The sequence below is a fragment of the Microcaecilia unicolor genome, chromosome 12, assembly GCF_901765095.1.
Source record: "Microcaecilia unicolor chromosome 12, aMicUni1.1, whole genome shotgun sequence".
In the NCBI taxonomy this organism is placed as follows: Eukaryota; Metazoa; Chordata; class Amphibia; order Gymnophiona; family Siphonopidae; genus Microcaecilia; species Microcaecilia unicolor.
The window spans coordinates 47,611,318-47,627,266 of record NC_044042.1 but is presented as its reverse complement, the minus strand read 5'-3'; the positions used below and the strand labels follow the sequence as shown (position 1 = coordinate 47,627,266).

The window sequence follows — 15,949 nt, the reverse complement described above, 5'->3', positions numbered from 1 at the left end:
GAACAATGAAAGTACAGAATCATGATTGCTGACGTGAAATTCCTGAATGTTAAGTTGTGTTTAAGGTTTCCAAATACATTGTATTGAACTGCTCTGATTGATTTTCTCCACAGCTTTGACTTCGTGTTTATAAGTCAAACAGACTATATTCCACCAAAATGTACTGTTTAACATAGATGAGTTTTTCCAGTTTCCCGGTATAGATTGTACTGCAATAGAAATCAAAATGTCATACAATCTACCTTTGTCCATATCCAGGTCAAATTGAGGATGTAAGGATCTAAGTATGATCATACTATGTGAGAATTAAAGATGGAGATCCAGTATTTCAGTGACGTAATTTCAAACTTGTGACCAAAAGGGGAAATGGGACTTGATATACGGCCTTTCTGAGGTTTTTGCAACTACATTCAAGGTGGTTTACATATATTCAGGTACTTATTTTGTACCAGGACCAAAGGAGGGTTGGGTGGCTTGCCCAGGGTCACAGGGAGCTGCAATGGGAATTGAACTCAGTTCCCCAGGATCAAAGTCCACTGCACTAACCACTAGGCTACTCCTCCACAAAAGGATTGCAGACAGTGTAGGGCACTCACATAGCATATGAGTCAGAGTTCCTGGAGAGGTTTGACAATGCCAGCAGAGGTAGGGAAGAGAAAGCCCCTCCTTCCATTTTTTAACTGGGGTCCAAAGAGCTCTGTGTTCCAGGAAGTACAAGGATTGTGACAAACTAGCAGATTTAGTAGACAAGTTTCAAGTTTATAAAGAGGAGTGTGGTAGCCGTATTAGTCCACTCTTAAGGTTATCAATAGAAATCAAACAAAATAAAACATGGAAAAGAAAATAAGATGATACCTTTTTTATTGGACATAACTTAATACATTTCTTGATTTTCCGATCTGAGGAAGAAGGGCAACCTTTGAAAGCTAATCAAGAAATGTATTAAGTTATGTCCAATAAAAAAGGTATCATCTTATTTTCTTTTCCATGTTTTATTTTGTTTGATTTCTATTGATAACAAGTTTATAAAGAATTTTCTGTCCCACCTGTCAAATAGATGTCTGGGCGGCTTACTGCTAAAAGTATATAGAAATGAAACAAAGAAATAAAATATAATATAACACAAAATTAGATGATGACAGGACATGATCAAAAGGGAAGGGGTAGACCTACAATGTAGATAGAGTAGAAGGGGAAGGAAAAGGGGTAGGAAGAGCTTCAATAGTGTGCAGCCAATCTAGTTCAGCCGTCATGGGATAAGACAGAGAAGTTAGGAGTATGCATCGGTGAAAAGGAAGGTCTTAAGTTCTGCTTTAAATGTTGAGTTCAGAGTTTGGTTGCGAAGGGGCTGTGGCAATTCATTCCAGTGCTCAGGGCATTGAACCGAAAAGATTGCTTTCCTAGTATGTTCATGTTCCAAAAAGATGGGATAACCAGTAGATTTTGGAAAGAGGATCAGAGGGTTCAGTGATTAGAGTAAGGGGTCAGTATGCTGTGCCGGATGAATGAGTTTTGTAAGCTAATAAAAGTATCTTATAAATGATGCGGTGAGGCAAAGGAAGCCAATGGGCTGCTTTCAGAAGTGGAGTGACATGATCAAATTTCTTTTTCCCAGTGATTAATTTGATGGCAGTGTTTTGAACTATTTACAGTTGTCTGATATCAGCAGATTTCTGGCCTAAGTATAATGACCAGAAATGTACCAAATCTAGATCATGTGGTTGTACATTAATATCTTCAGCCACATTTCTTGGACACTATTTTTCCAAGGAGTTGAGTGTCCAGTATAAGGATGACATTAATTTGCCCTGGGGGAGAATAGTGTCACAAAGAGCCTGTAGTGCCCACATATTTGTCAGACAGGTTACATTGATGGAGCTTTTTTTGGATGGAGTGTATCAGCTGAAACCAACAAAAAATTAATTGAGAACTAGTTATTTTCTAGGAGTTGATTGAGAGACCATATATGTGACCTCTGCCAAAGTGGCCAAGAAATTAATTTTCCCCCCAGTTTTTATTTTAGGACTATTCCAAAGAGCACTATTAGAGGAATTCCATCTATTAGTTTTTAATGTAGTGTCTATGGAGAATAGTGCTTCAACCATGTCTCCTATAATTTAAGAGTAAGTAGTGAGTGGGAAGAAACAGTGGTGAATATTTAGACAGGGGCATTGGAGATATTAATTCTTTTCCACTTGATACCATAATACATTATCAGAGAGAGCAGCATCAATGGCAAGCCAATATAGACCAGAGCAGGCCAGGGAAGCAATATGATAGTCATAAAAATTAGGGAATCCCACTCCACCATTAAATTTGCTTGCCTTTAATGTTTTAAATGACATCCTAGATGCTTTATTTTTCCAAAGAAACTTAGATAGTTTAGTGTCAATAAGTCTATAGAATATTTTTTATCAAACAGTCCTGGAAGCATCATTAATTTTGGGAGTTGTCCTCATCTTAATTGTTTCTAATCTTCCCCACCAACATATGTTAAGTGGGGACCATCTAGAAATGGCATCATCAATGATGCCTCTTTTGGCCGAATTAACATCAATAACCTGTAAAGGGTCTTCATTTAGTCAGACCCCTAAGTATTTAAGCTTTATAGGTGAACACTTGAATTGAGTTGCTCCTATATTGGTCATAATAGTAAACTCGTTTAATGGCATTGCCTCTGATTTATCCCAATTAATGTTGTAACCAGAAAATTTTGAGAAAGAGTTCACCACCTTAATTAAGTGTTGGTGTTGGGTCAAAAGAAAAAGCATAGCACAGGCTGCAAATTTAATTTCCAAGGAATTTTAAACTGAAATTTTAATGCCTTTAATATTTTGATTTTGTCTTATAGCTATTAGGAGGGGTTCTAAAGCCAAATAAAAAAGTAATAGTGATATTGCACAGCCTTGTCTCATGCTTCTGCTAAGCCTGAATTGGGTTGGGCTGTTAAACTGCTATTGATCAAAATCCTAGAGTTGGGTTGATACTATAGCATCTTTATCCAAAAGAACAATGCAGAAACCTAACTCTGCAGCGCTGAAAGGAAATGGTATTCAAATTATATGCACAATGAAGGTGAAAGGAAAGGGAAAGAATATGCCTGGCGCATTCACACAAGAGGTGAATGATGCCCCTGTATAAGACTCTGGTAAGACCTCATTTAGAATATTGTCTACAATTCTGGAGACCACATCTTCAAAAAGGTAAAAACAGGATGGAGTCTGTCCAGAGAGATCGCACCCTAAAAAAGATATAAGTAGGATGGAATCGGTCCGCACAGTGGCTGCTAAAATGGTCAGTGGTCTTTGTTACAAAGCATATGGGGACAGACTTAAAGATCTCAATATGTTTTCTTTGAAAGAAAGGAGGGAGAGGGGAGATATGATAGAGACATTTAAATACTTATGCAGCATAAATGCACAGGATGCAAGCATCTTTCAATTGAAATTAAGCTCTGGAATGAGAGGGCATAGGATGAAGGTGAAAGAGGATAGACTCAGAAGTAAACTGAAGAAATATTTCTTCACAGAAAGGATGGTGAATTCATGGAACAACCTCCAGGTGGAAATGGTGGAGACGAAAGCAGTATCTGAATTCAAGAGAGCTTGGGACAAGTACACAGGATCTCAAAGGGAGTGAAAGGGAGAGTAGATGGCGTGGATGGGCATGGGCAGACTGGATAGGTCATATGGTCTTTATCTGCTTATATGTTTCTATGCTACTATGGCGCATGCCTAGACAACGCTAGAACTGCAAGCACACATCAGTGTCATTCTGTGCCTTTAACTATAAGTGTTTCAAAAATTATTTTCACTTGAGATGCTCATATTTAAGCGAAGAACGGTGCTGATGTGTGCTTGCAGTTTCTGTTTTGCTCGGACTCGCACATGTTTTTTTTCTCACTATCAGCATTTCTAGGCTGCACAGGCTTCCTTCTGCTTCTATAATAGCATGAAACTGGCATTTTAAAGTGAAAAATTCTGAAGAAATCCTCTCTTCAAACCCTTCAACATCACCCTCGAGTGGATGGTAAGTTTCCAGCATTAAGGGCAGAATTTGTTTTTATGCTGTGCTCTGAGTATTGAGAGGGAATACCAAATGATCTCATTAACATCTGAGTACATATACAGTGTAAATACAATTTGCAGCCATCTTTGGCGCATACGTTGTTTTCCACGTGAAAGCCCTCTGAACGTTCTGTGCACATTAACGTGCACTAGTCTGGTGCTAATTGCCTCTAATGGTAGCATTGGGTCTGAGCATTTGTCCCCTGGTAAGTTAAGTTCACAGCTTTCTATGCACCTTCTCTAGGGTTACCTCCCATTCTCTCCCCCTCCCCCACCCCCTTTCTGATCATTTGCCCTCTAAAGCTTCTACAGTTCTCTCTCCTCACCCTCAGCATCCACTGCCCTCCCCATTCTCTCCCCCCAACCCTCAGCATTCACTGCCCCACATTTCTCCCTCCCTGTCTCGTAGCAAAACCTCTTCTTTATCCATTCCCTTTTCCTCCCTTCCCAGGCAACCCCCCCATCTTACATTTCTCTGTCCCAATCCACATGGCACACCCCTCCTTCTACTTTTCTTTAGCCCTCCCTCTCCCATGGCATACATGACCTTATGCACCTTTCTCCAGCCTTCCTCTCCTTTCCTTCCCATGGCACATGCCTACCTCATCAACCTTTCTCCAGCCCCTCCCCTCAAGGCATGACTCACCTATCCATCTTTCCCTAGCCCTCCCCCTCTCATGACACACACTCCTCATCCAGCTGTCTCCAGCACCCCCCTATGGCACACCCCACTCCATCCACCTTGCTCCTGCCCCCCTGCAACAGTACACACAACCTCATCTGCCTTTCTGCAGCCCTTCACCATGTTCTCATGTCACACACACCTCATCCACCTTTCTCCAGTCTCTCTGTGGTACATCCCACCCCATAAAACCCCCTCCCACCAACCTTCCTCCCCCTCTCGTTCACCTTTCTCCAGTCCACTCCCCCTCCCCATGGCACACACCTACTTCATTCACCTTTCTCTTGTTTTTCATGGCACACTCTCCAACCCACTTTGCTTGTTGCACCATCACGGAGAGGGAGGAATTTCCTTCAGGAACTGCACATAGGGTCATGTCCTCCTCCTTTGCCACCCTTCTGCTCAGTGTGCTGCAGCGGCTAAGAAAGCAAATAGAATGTTAGGTATTATTAGGAAAGGAATGGAAAACAAAAATGAGGATGTTATAATGCCTTTGTATCGCTCCATGGTGCGACCGCACCTCGAATATTGTGTTCAATTCTGGTTGCTGCATCTCAAAAAAGATATAGTGGAATTAGAAAAAGTACAGAGAAGGGCAACAGAAATGATAAAGGGGATGGCATGACTTCCCTATGAGGAAAGGCTAAAGCGGCTAGGGATCTTCAGCTTGGAGAAAAGGCAGCTGAGGATAGATCTGATAGAGGTCTATAAAATAATGAGTGGAGTGGAACGGGTAGACGTGAAGCATTTGTTTATGCTTTCCAAAAATACTAGGACTAGGGGGCATGCGATGAAGTTACAAAGTAGTAAATTTAAAAAGAATAAGAGAAAAGATTTCTTTACTCAACGTGTAATTCAACTCTGGAATTCGTTGCCAGAAAATGTAGTAAAGGCAGTTAGCTTAGCAGAGTTTAAAAAAGGTTTGGATGGCTTCCTAAATGAAAAGTCCATAGACCATTATTAAATTGTACTTGGGGAACATCCACTATTTCTGGGATAAGCAGCATAAAATGTTTTGTACTTTTTTGTGGATCTTGCCAGGTATTTGTGACTTGGATTGGCCACTGTTGGAAACAGGATGCTGAGCTTCATGGGCCTTTGGTCTGTCTCAGTATGGCAATACTTATGTACTTATGTAACTGTTCTTTGAGCCACAGGGCCTCTGTTTGGCTACATGGCTTAAAGGAACAGTCAAGATCAAGGCAGCAGAAGAGAAGTAAAATGGCCCAATGTGCAGACTTGCTCCTCCTGCTGTTGATTAGAAACATACAGAGACATAGAAAATGATTACAGATAAAGGCCATGTGGTCTTTTCAGGAGGCCATTCCATACATCCACCACCCTTTCCATGAAATAGTATTTCCTCAGGTTACTCCTGAGTTTGTCCCCTGTCATCTGTCTCCTTTCACATTCACTCTATACCCCCTCATTCCAGAGCTTCCTTTCAATTGAAAGAGACTCGCCTCCTGTGCATTTATGCCATCAAGATATTTAAATATCTCTATCAAATCTCCCCCTCTCCCACCTTTCATGCAAAGTATACATATTGGGATCTTTAAGTCTGTCCCCATACGCTTTATGACAACTGACCATTTTAGTAGCCCCTGTCTGGACTGACTCCATCCTGTTTAGATCTTTTTAAAGGTGTGATCTCCAGAATTACTCTAAATAGGTCCTTACAAGAAAGTGGAGGGAGGGAGGCAGCAAACAAAGCCAATTCCTTCTTCACCATTGAACCAACCTGTTCAGAGGCTGATGCATTCTGCACAGGTGGAGAATTCTGCACACATTTTGCGCTGTACAATTGCGCAGAATTTCCCCAGGAGTAATTATGGGACTTGTGGTGCTGATTTAAAGGGTAGAATCAGAGACTACAACACAGATTTAGGATATAAGTTCAAAACCAGGACTGACCTAAATGTCTCTCTCCTTGAACTGAATAAACTTGGTAGCTGTACTGTACCCTGAGAGCTGAGAAGGTGCTGCCTGCTCTCCAACACTGTGAGACGTGAGAGGGTGCCACCCGCTTTCCAGTATTGAGAGATTTGGGAGGTGCTACCTTCTCCCCAGTACTGTGGACGAGTGATGCTTAATCCCAGTTCAGTGGGAGTTGAGAGAATATTCTCTGCTGCCCAGCACTGTAAGAGATGGGAGGGTGCTGCTTCCTCCCCAATACTGTGACAAGTGAGAAGATGCCACCTGCTTCCAATGTTGAGAGAACTGGAAGGATGCTACTTAATCCTCAGTTAGGTGAGAGCTGAGAGGGTGCCACCTGCTGCCTTGCAGTATGAGAGTTTATTTATTTATTTGTGAAGTCTTCTGTCCTGCACTATCCTCAACTCTTGTTGGAAGGATACTGCTTGCCCCTAAGTACTGTGAGCTGTTAATGCAGCTATCTGTGCCCAGAATATTACTGGACAGGTTTGCTCATTGCTCCCTGCCATTCTTAAATCCCCCTTTCTATTTCCTCTCAATAACCCAGGGGTCAGTAAATATAGTCAGAGGCAGTGGGACACCATCTGGGTGCCCTGGAGGATATGATGAATGCCACCATCTGACAGAAACCTGCTGATGTCATTGGAGAGAACTTCCACAGCACCAGCAGATCAGAGACCTGATAGAGTCATTCCACGTTGTCTATTAACTAAAGTCCAAGTTGTTCACTTGTGATGTGTATTCTGGAATTTCTATTTCTCTGTACAGCTGAACTCTTTGGTATAAATAGCAGGTAGCAGCTGAGATTCTCTATCAGCAGGCGACAGGCACAAACACGGGCAGGTAAGCTGCTACAGGAAAAGGATGGTAGAGCTATTGAGTAACCCTATAGGGGAATGCCTGAAGGAATTTTATCAATATGATTGGGTATAATGCAGAATCGCAGACTGACTTTTAAAGTTAAATTCAAATTTTAAAAAACCATAGGAGAAAAGGAGCTAATGGTATTCACAGAAGATGCCACTTCTCCAGGGCAGATATTGGGATTCAATGTGTGATTCCATGGATTATATAAGGATACAAATCCAGAATTGAAGAGCAATAAACAAAATGAAGTAAATGGACATATTTTTCTTGGTCAAGCCATATGTTTCTTGATTTGCTTTCATTCTGACCTGATGAAGGCAATGTAGCTTTTAAGAAATGGATTTAGTACAATACAAGGGTTTATTGACTTTTATTTCTATGCATTCAAGTGGACTAAGAGGGTGAGCATACTATCTTATCCTAAAACATCCAGGAACTCTAGGGCATTCTGTAAGGATGCAGAAGGGAGGGGTTAAAATCTGTCTGGAAGAGAATGTAGACCTCTGCCCTTTATTTTGCAAAAATCCGTAGTAAGTTTTCCCATCTTGTTTCTTTCGCTCTTTTCTTTTCTCCCCCCTCTCTTCTTATCCAGGTATTACTACATTTCAAATCTGAGCTATTGTTAGCATGAAACTGGCTTTTGATCTGGTTTTTCAATCTTATAATGACTAGTTTTCCCTTGTTTTACAGAAAGCTCAAGCTCTGCCGTTTCTCAACATGTCTCTGAAAGGCGTTTTCCTCTTCTTGACCATTTGTGCTCTTACAGGTAAGGGGATGTTGGATGGGTGGGGAAGAGTTCTGTCTATCAATGACATAAATGCAGTGAAATCATCTAACCTGGACTACACTGAGCCATCAGAGTTTGCACTCTATGGACTGCTTGTCTTGTTATAGACAGCACATGTGTATATTACTAGTCAACTAGATTTTAATTTTGGTTGAACAGTTTCCTCCTGTTCCAGGAACCAGGTTCTGTTGGTCTACAGAGCTATAAGCCTTCATTCAGAATTACTTAGGGATTTCTCCCTTTTATAAAACTTTCTCCCCACAATCTTAGTCCAGTTATTTTAGCAATAGTCCTCAACTAGGTCCCCTGGATCCCTGCAATCATGGGCCCTAAATCCATCCACTAGGTATCACTGGAATGTCCTCCTCCTGAAGGACTGTCAGTATTACCTCCATGGAATCCCTAGCCCTGGCTGACCCAAGACTCAAAACAGGTCCTCTATGGCAGTTTACACCACTGCTAGTGAGCCATTATGCTAACCTGAATGAGGTGACTTTGAGTAGGCAGCTTGCCTGTACTGTGTATTAAGCAAGCGTAGTGCCCCACCAGGTGCATGGAGCCGCCATTAACATGGCGCCGTGCCCCAACGGGGCATGCGCACAGATCCCCAGCGGGGTGCAAACCGAGTCCAGTGGGAAATTTTCCCGCCATGGGACACCACCCCGCTGGGAATGGGCGAAGGAAAAAGGGGTTATATAACTCTGAGCCATTATGCTAACCTGAATGAGGTGACTTTGAGTAGGCAGCTTTCCTGTACTGTGTATTTAATCCTGTGACCTCTCATTGGACTTCTCTAATTCTATCCAGTTATCACCATCAGACTGCTTATCGTATCATTTCCATGGTGGCAGATAAGGAGAGGTGTAATCAGGTCTTTTCCACTGCAAATTAACCACAAAGTTGAATAGAATTCCTTGGTCTAGGTATTTCAGAGCCAGGGTTTACCATCAGCCTTAAAGAAGCAGCACAGTGAAAGTGTGTGACTCTCAATTTATAAAACCAAAGGGAAGAAAGGATAAAGAACCCTTGAGGAATGATTGTGTGTGCGCTGTTCTTGTCTTTCAGGCTCTAAGGCTGACCTGAGCTCTGACCGGGTAGCTGATGCCTTCTGGAATTACATTACTCAGCTGGTCACAAATACCCAGCAGACCTTTGAAAAGATCCAGCAGTCAGAGATTAGCCAACAGGTCAAGTAGGTACCCCTTGAAACTATCAGCTCCTGATCCCCATCCTCCTACCTCCAGGTTAATCACATATCTCTATGTCTGAAAGGACAGGATGAACCATTTCATTCCCCTCATAAAGAAAGACTGCATGCTTGGATGAAACCAGTTCTGGCTCAGCTATTCCTTTTACAAGGGGTTAATTGGTTACTCCATCCTTCACATTCCTGTGGTTTAGCCGTCTCCCTTCATTACTGAAGGTGGTTTGTACTAACCTGATTTATAAAACAAAACTTATATATCTGACTAAAGTATTAGTTTTATGACCATATAGTTCATAAGTCCTGTGGGTTCTTATCTGCTTAGTTTATAGCTAAGTAAGGAAAACATGGAATGGTGCAAATCAGTGGATCTCAAACCTATTCTGGGGGACTACCAGCCAGTCAAGTTTTCCAGCTATCCTTAATGAATATGTATGGAAGGGATCTGCATCTAAGAGAAGTAATAGGCATGCAAATCTATCTCATACTTACTGTGGATATCTTGAAGACCTGACTGGCTGGCAGGGCTGGACTGACCATTCAGGAAACGGGCAGTGCCTGAGGGCCCAGAGGCGGTTGGGGGCCCAGAGGCAGGGCTGCCAAGGGGTCCTGATTTTTGAGATGGATATTTTAGTACATGCTCCCAGCCCTGCCCCACTCTACCTTTTCTCTGCCCCTCTACCTCATGACTCAATCCTACGGCCATTCCAGAAAATATTGTATTTACACCAGTGACAGCAGGGATGGGTAAGAGGGAGTGTTTCTGTTCACTTTATTAAACCCCCTAGCCAGCATCTGTTCCCCCCAGGGACATAACCGTTTGAGCTTAAACCCACTCCAAAATTGTGGCACTGGTTGAATCACTGGCGGAGATGCCCATGCCCACTAGTTGAAGAGGTTCAGTATATGAGCCTCCTACTGTGCTATTTGAACAGTGCAGCACTCGGCAGCGTGCTTCAACCACCAAAACCGGCCCTCCCACATATGCTCAGTGTAAGCACTTGAAAATGAAAAATAAGATTGTACTAGCCTAATACCTTTTTCAATTAGCTTTCAGAGACCAAAACCTCCTGCCTCAGGTCAGGTCAAGACAGTATACTGTTGTTATGGTATCCTCTCCTGACCTGAGGAAGGAAGTGTTGGTCTGTGAAAGCTAATCAAAAATGTATTAAAACCAGTCCAATTTAAAGGTATCACCTTATTTTCTATTTACTATTTTATTTACATTTATTAACCTTTATTAACACAACTACCATATTACTTTATCCTAAATTCAAAATGAAATTATTTTCTGTACCTTTGTTTTCTGTTCATTTAATTTTGTCTAATTGTGTTGGTCCCAGTCTCTTGATTCTGCTTTCCTTCCTCTTCTCATAACTCTCTCGTTAGCGTTCCTGTCCATTTGTCATTTCTCTCTCTCTTTTTACTTTGTTTTCTTCAACTTATTTTTCTGGTTCTCTCTGTCCGGGTTTAATTCATTCTTACTATCCAGTCTTTAATTTCTCTTTTTACATCATCTACCTATGGCGTTTACAGTCTTTAATTTCCCTCTTTTTACTTCATCTACATATGGCTTTTCATCTTTTCCTCATCTTGTACTCCCCATGCACCTTCCTCTTATTCTCCAGTCTTTCACTAACTCTATCCTCTCCCCCTTTCCATCTAGCAGCTCTCCTCTTTCTTTCCCTCCCTACCCTTCCATCCATCTCCCCTCTTTCTCTACCCATCCTTTCAGTGTCCCCCCCTTTCTCTCTGCATCCTTCTATCCAGCATCTCCCCTCTCTCCCTACCCTTCCATCCAGCACCTTCCCTCTTTCTCTCCCCATCCTTCCATCTGACTCCCCTCTTTCTCTCCCCATCCTTCCATCCAATGACTTCCCTCTTTCTCTCCCCATCCTTCCATCCAATGACTCCCCTCTTTCTCTCCCCATCCTTCCATCCAATGACTCCCCTCTTTCTCTACCCATCCTTCCATCCAACTCCCCTCTTTTTCTCCCCATCCTTCCATCCAGCATCGACCCTCTCCCAATCCTTCTATCCAGTCTCTCTCTCTCTAATTTTTCATTCAGCGTGTCCCCTCTCTCTCCCTATTCTTCGAGTGTATCTTCTCTTTCTCCCCCTACCCTTCCATCCAGCATCTTTCCTCTTTCTCTCCTGTCTTTCTCTCTCTAGCCATATAGCCAGGGTCTCCCCCTTTCTCCCCAGCAGCTTCTCTCCTGCCCTTTTCTATATCCCCTCTTTCTCTTTGCACTCATCTCTCTGTACCATCCAGCTCCCCACTCTTCTACCATTTTCTCCCCTCTGCTCTCTTTTAGCACCTCTTGCCTCCCTCCCTGCATCCTTTCCCTCTTCCCCTTCCCCCTTCCATCCAGTATCCCCATGAGCAGCAGCAGCCACAGTAGTAGCAGCAGCAGCAGCAGCAGCAAAGCAACAAAAAATGCAAGCGTGGGGCCACAACAGCAGCCTTCAAACATGCACTGCACTGTCAGCTCTGCAGGTCCTCTGCCCCCGCTGATGCAACTTCCCATTCCGGGGGCAGAGGACCAGCAGAGCTGACAGTGCAGTGCATGTTTGAAAGCTGCTGCCATGACCCAGCACTTGCATTTTTTGTTGTTTTGCTGCGGCTGCTGCTGCTCATTGGGAAAAGCGGCAGCAGCGGCAACAGCAGTAGCAGTGGGGGCAGGAAGTTTCTCAGTGGGAGACTTTCCCGCTTTGGTGGGACTGCAAGAGATGACCCGCCAAAGCGGGGGTCTCCCACTGAATGTGGGAGTCTTGATAGGTCTGCAGAGGCTTTTGGCTATCACTTAGAGTGGGCCCTGAAGCCTCAGTTAGGCTAACTTTCAGGGGTTAGGGCCTTGCACAGCATAAGCCAATGTTGACAACACTGAGCAGCTGAGTACGCTCTGTGAATAGGTTGGGGAGATGCTTATTCATCACCCAGACAGTTCACTCTACCATCTTGTAGCTAATGCACTCTGTTGCAGCTCCTGGCCGATTTGAAAATCACTTCATAAACCTGGGTCCTTTATCTCTAGTGTATCTTCTTGAGCTCGTCAGCTTAATTCAAGTTATAATTTCACACTATTGCTATTTTTTTTTTCAATTTCTGTTTGTAAAAATTAGCTTGCATTACTGGTAGTATCTTACCTACACACATTGTTTTGGATGTTTTCAGAGCGCAGGAATCAGAAGGTCAAAAACCCTCACTGTGAAGAAGTGCTGGAATTCTACCAGCTATATGTCTAGTCCAGTGCTTCTCAGTCCTCTCCTGCAGACACACCTAGCCAGTCAGGTTTTCAGGATTACTACAACAAATATACATTGGATAGATTTGCACATAGTGGACTCTATGCATGCAGATCTCTCTCGTGCATCTTCATTGTGGTTATCCTGAAAACCCAACTGGCTAGGAGTGTCTCCAGGCCAGGGTTGATAAACAAGAGGCTAAGAAATCATAAAAGTACTCTCAAAGAATGGGTTTACCTTACTTAAAAGAGGGTGGAGGAGTTTGAAATCCATTTCACTGCAATTGCATTTTTAAATGGTAGAGGAGCACAAGGGATTAATGGAGAGCTCCCATCACTTTGCAGGAAGCAGCACGGAGAACTTAATATACTAGACAGGAAGATGCATTCTGTATAATTAAAATTTCATTCCTCTTTTCTTTTATGCTTTAAGCAGTTGCATTGTATTTAATTTCCCTCCAGTGTGGATATCTGCCATTTTGTCAAGATTGTGAAAGATTATATCACACTCATGCTATACTGATTGGTCCTGGTGCCAATCATTCATGACATCACAGCCAGTAAGGCCCAATGAGATCCCATGTGTTGCCTTGTCTGTGAAAGCTGTTTCTGTAATTTCAGAGTAAATCAATCTTCCTAAATGTCTGCAGGATGAGGTTAATCACTTGTCATACTTATGTGATTGCCTAGTTCAACATTCTAGTTGTCATGGCTAATTTTGAAATATTGTAAAGCCTGACATATTAAATTATGTAATTTTTGAGGCCTACACTGTCTAGAAGCCTCCATAAATTCATAGATCCTCATGGCAATAGAAGAGGGATATATTCCTGAATGTTTTTTCCTCCTTCTCCTATTGGCTTACATCTCAATCACAGTCTGCCTCTACTAGGGATGGGCAGTTGTTAAAAATGACAGAAGAAATGCCAATGAGATTTTCTGTCATTGGCAAATGAAAATGGGCAGGGTTTGGTTTTGTTTGCCATTGACAGTTGGCTGCTGACCCCTCCTCCCTGCCATGATCCAAGGCCTCACAGCCCTCTCCTAGGAAGATAATCCCCCTCTCCACAGTCCCATTCCAACTCCCCATAGGCCACTCAGGCCTACCTGAATATCCAGCTGGACAAGTGGGTTCCTTTGGGATAAGAATGATGCCCATTTGCTCCTGGTCATGTCTGTACAATATCGAATGTGATATCTTTCACCATTGTCCTACAGTATGACTATGAGATTATAGTGAAAGGTTGCTCTCACCATGTTGGATGTGGCATGGCGTGGATATGGGCAGGAGTCAAGGGACATCGCTCCTGCCCCAACAAACCCTACTAGATCACCATAGATATCCAGATATGCCTGAGGGGCCCAGGGGGAGTGGGGGTTGGCGGGCTATAGGAGAGGTGACTGCTTTTTGGAGGACCAGAGAGGGGGGAGGCTTGGTTATCTGTTGTTGTTAGGGGGGTTGTGGTTGTGACCATGTGCTTTGTTCAAAACTAATCAGTTGCTTTTTTTTTCATAAATTCTCCCCCATTCTAGTGATTGCCATTGGCCATGGGCAGCAAATTACAGCTTTATCCAGCACTTGGTATGCTGGATGCATCTCAGGTCAAATAGCTAGGTTCCACCACTGGAACACCAAATGGTTAATGAAAAAAAAAACTAATTAAAAATACCCTCAGAATATTCACATAGTAAGTAATAAATTCTTTATCTCTCCCTTGCACAGTGTTTTCGTACAGGAGAAACTTAAAGATGTGCATCTTTACGCTGGGAAGCTCCAGGAGAACATTATTCCATTCACTACACAGCTCTATACTCAGCTCACTCAAGATTCAGAGAAACACAGGGAGCAAATCCAGGCTGAACTAGACCAGCTCTACCAGAAATTGTCCAAATACCCAGATGAGATCCAAAAGCAGATTACCATTAAAATTGAGGACATAAAGAACAAACTGACTCCCATTGCTGAGGAATTCCGCAACCAGGTCAGTCAGAACACCGAAGAGCTTCGTGAGCAGCTCATCCCTCGCTTTCAAGAACTCCAAGCCAAGATCCAGGAGACGATGGACGGCACCAAGCAAGCACTGGTCCCTTATGCTGATCAGTTGAAGGAGAAGATCATGAAAGATACAGAAGACGTCAAGGAGAAACTGGCCCCCTACACTGACAAAATCAATGCCCAGATTGATCAGATCGTGTTAGAGCTTCGAAATAGTCTTTCACCTTACACCCAGGATGTGCAAGAGAAGCTTAACCAACAAATTGAGCTGATGGCTTTCTACATGAAAAAGAGTGCTGAGGAACTACGTCAACAAATCTCTGACAAGGTGGAAACTCTGAAGCTGGATCTGACCCCTTTAGCAGAGGAGCTAAAGGAGAAAGTGAACAGCAATGATGTCATCAAGCAGCTCAACCAGAAATTTGAGGAATTCAGCCAGAATGTGTCCCTCTATGAACAGTCCTTCAACAACCTGCTCATCCAGCAAGCTGAAAAGTTGAAGCAGAAACTTGGACCTTATAATGTCAGTATACAGGATCAGCTGGAATTTCTGGAGAAAGATGTTCATGAAAAGATTAAATCTTTACTAAATGCTGCTTTGCAGATTGAAAACCAAGAGCAACTACCTGCTCCTGATGCTGCTGCTTAGATGTAACATCTGACCACCTTGTAAGAAATAGAGAGGGCATCTCTCTAAAGATGAGAAAGCAAACATGCACATTATCTGTTCCATCTCTTTTACAGGACATTGTACACTGAGTTTATAGAGAATTCCTGGTGAAGAGTACAGTTGCATTTATATCATTTCTAGCTCACACAGATTTCCTGTAACTATAGCTGGCTATGGATGTACATTAAGGGTAGCTTCAGCTTGGCAGTATCTAGTTTGTTCATTATTCTTCCTTTAAATACAGTAGAAGGAAATAGTACTTGAGAAATGGACATTATAATGATGTTCACTTTCACAATAACTCTGCTAACCTAGCTTCTGTATATGTTAACATGCTGCAAGTTTGAGTATAGACACTGCTGCTACTGAAGTTACTGGTTACTGTAAAACTAGAAATTTGGAAAGTGAATAAAATGCAACATAATTATCCAAACACCATTCTTTCTCTCTGTGGTTACCAACTTAGACCTTTTGGTGTGGCTTTTGCTTAAGGAGT

General features: G+C 42.7%; 1 protein-coding gene across 1 annotated transcript; it reads left to right on the top strand.

Moving 5' to 3' along the window:
- The first annotated feature begins 7,484 nt into the window (after window positions 1–7,484).
- On the top strand, window positions 7,485–15,891 carry LOC115482277 (apolipoprotein A-IV-like). The gene is made up of 4 exons (XM_030221943.1): window positions 7,485–7,527; window positions 8,242–8,317; window positions 9,404–9,530; window positions 14,511–15,891. Exons 2-4 carry the CDS (start codon window positions 8,269–8,271, stop codon window positions 15,430–15,432), a joined length of 1,098 nt encoding a protein of 365 aa, XP_030077803.1. The 5' UTR covers window positions 7,485–7,527; window positions 8,242–8,268; the 3' UTR covers window positions 15,433–15,891.
- Window positions 15,892–15,949: the final 58 nt, after the last annotated feature.

Excerpts from the sequence above, each read along its gene's own strand:
- LOC115482277 (XM_030221943.1), top strand. The coding sequence starts at position 8,269 with ATGTCTCTGAAAGGCGTTTTCCTCTTCTTGACCATTTGTGCTCTTACA. Across the intron at positions 8,318-9,403 it reads GACCATTTGTGCTCTTACAG|GCTCTAAGGCTGACCTGAGC; the intron begins GTAAGGGGATGT and ends CTTGTCTTTCAG. Across the intron at positions 9,531-14,510 it reads GAGATTAGCCAACAGGTCAA|TGTTTTCGTACAGGAGAAAC; the intron begins GTAGGTACCCCT and ends TCCCTTGCACAG.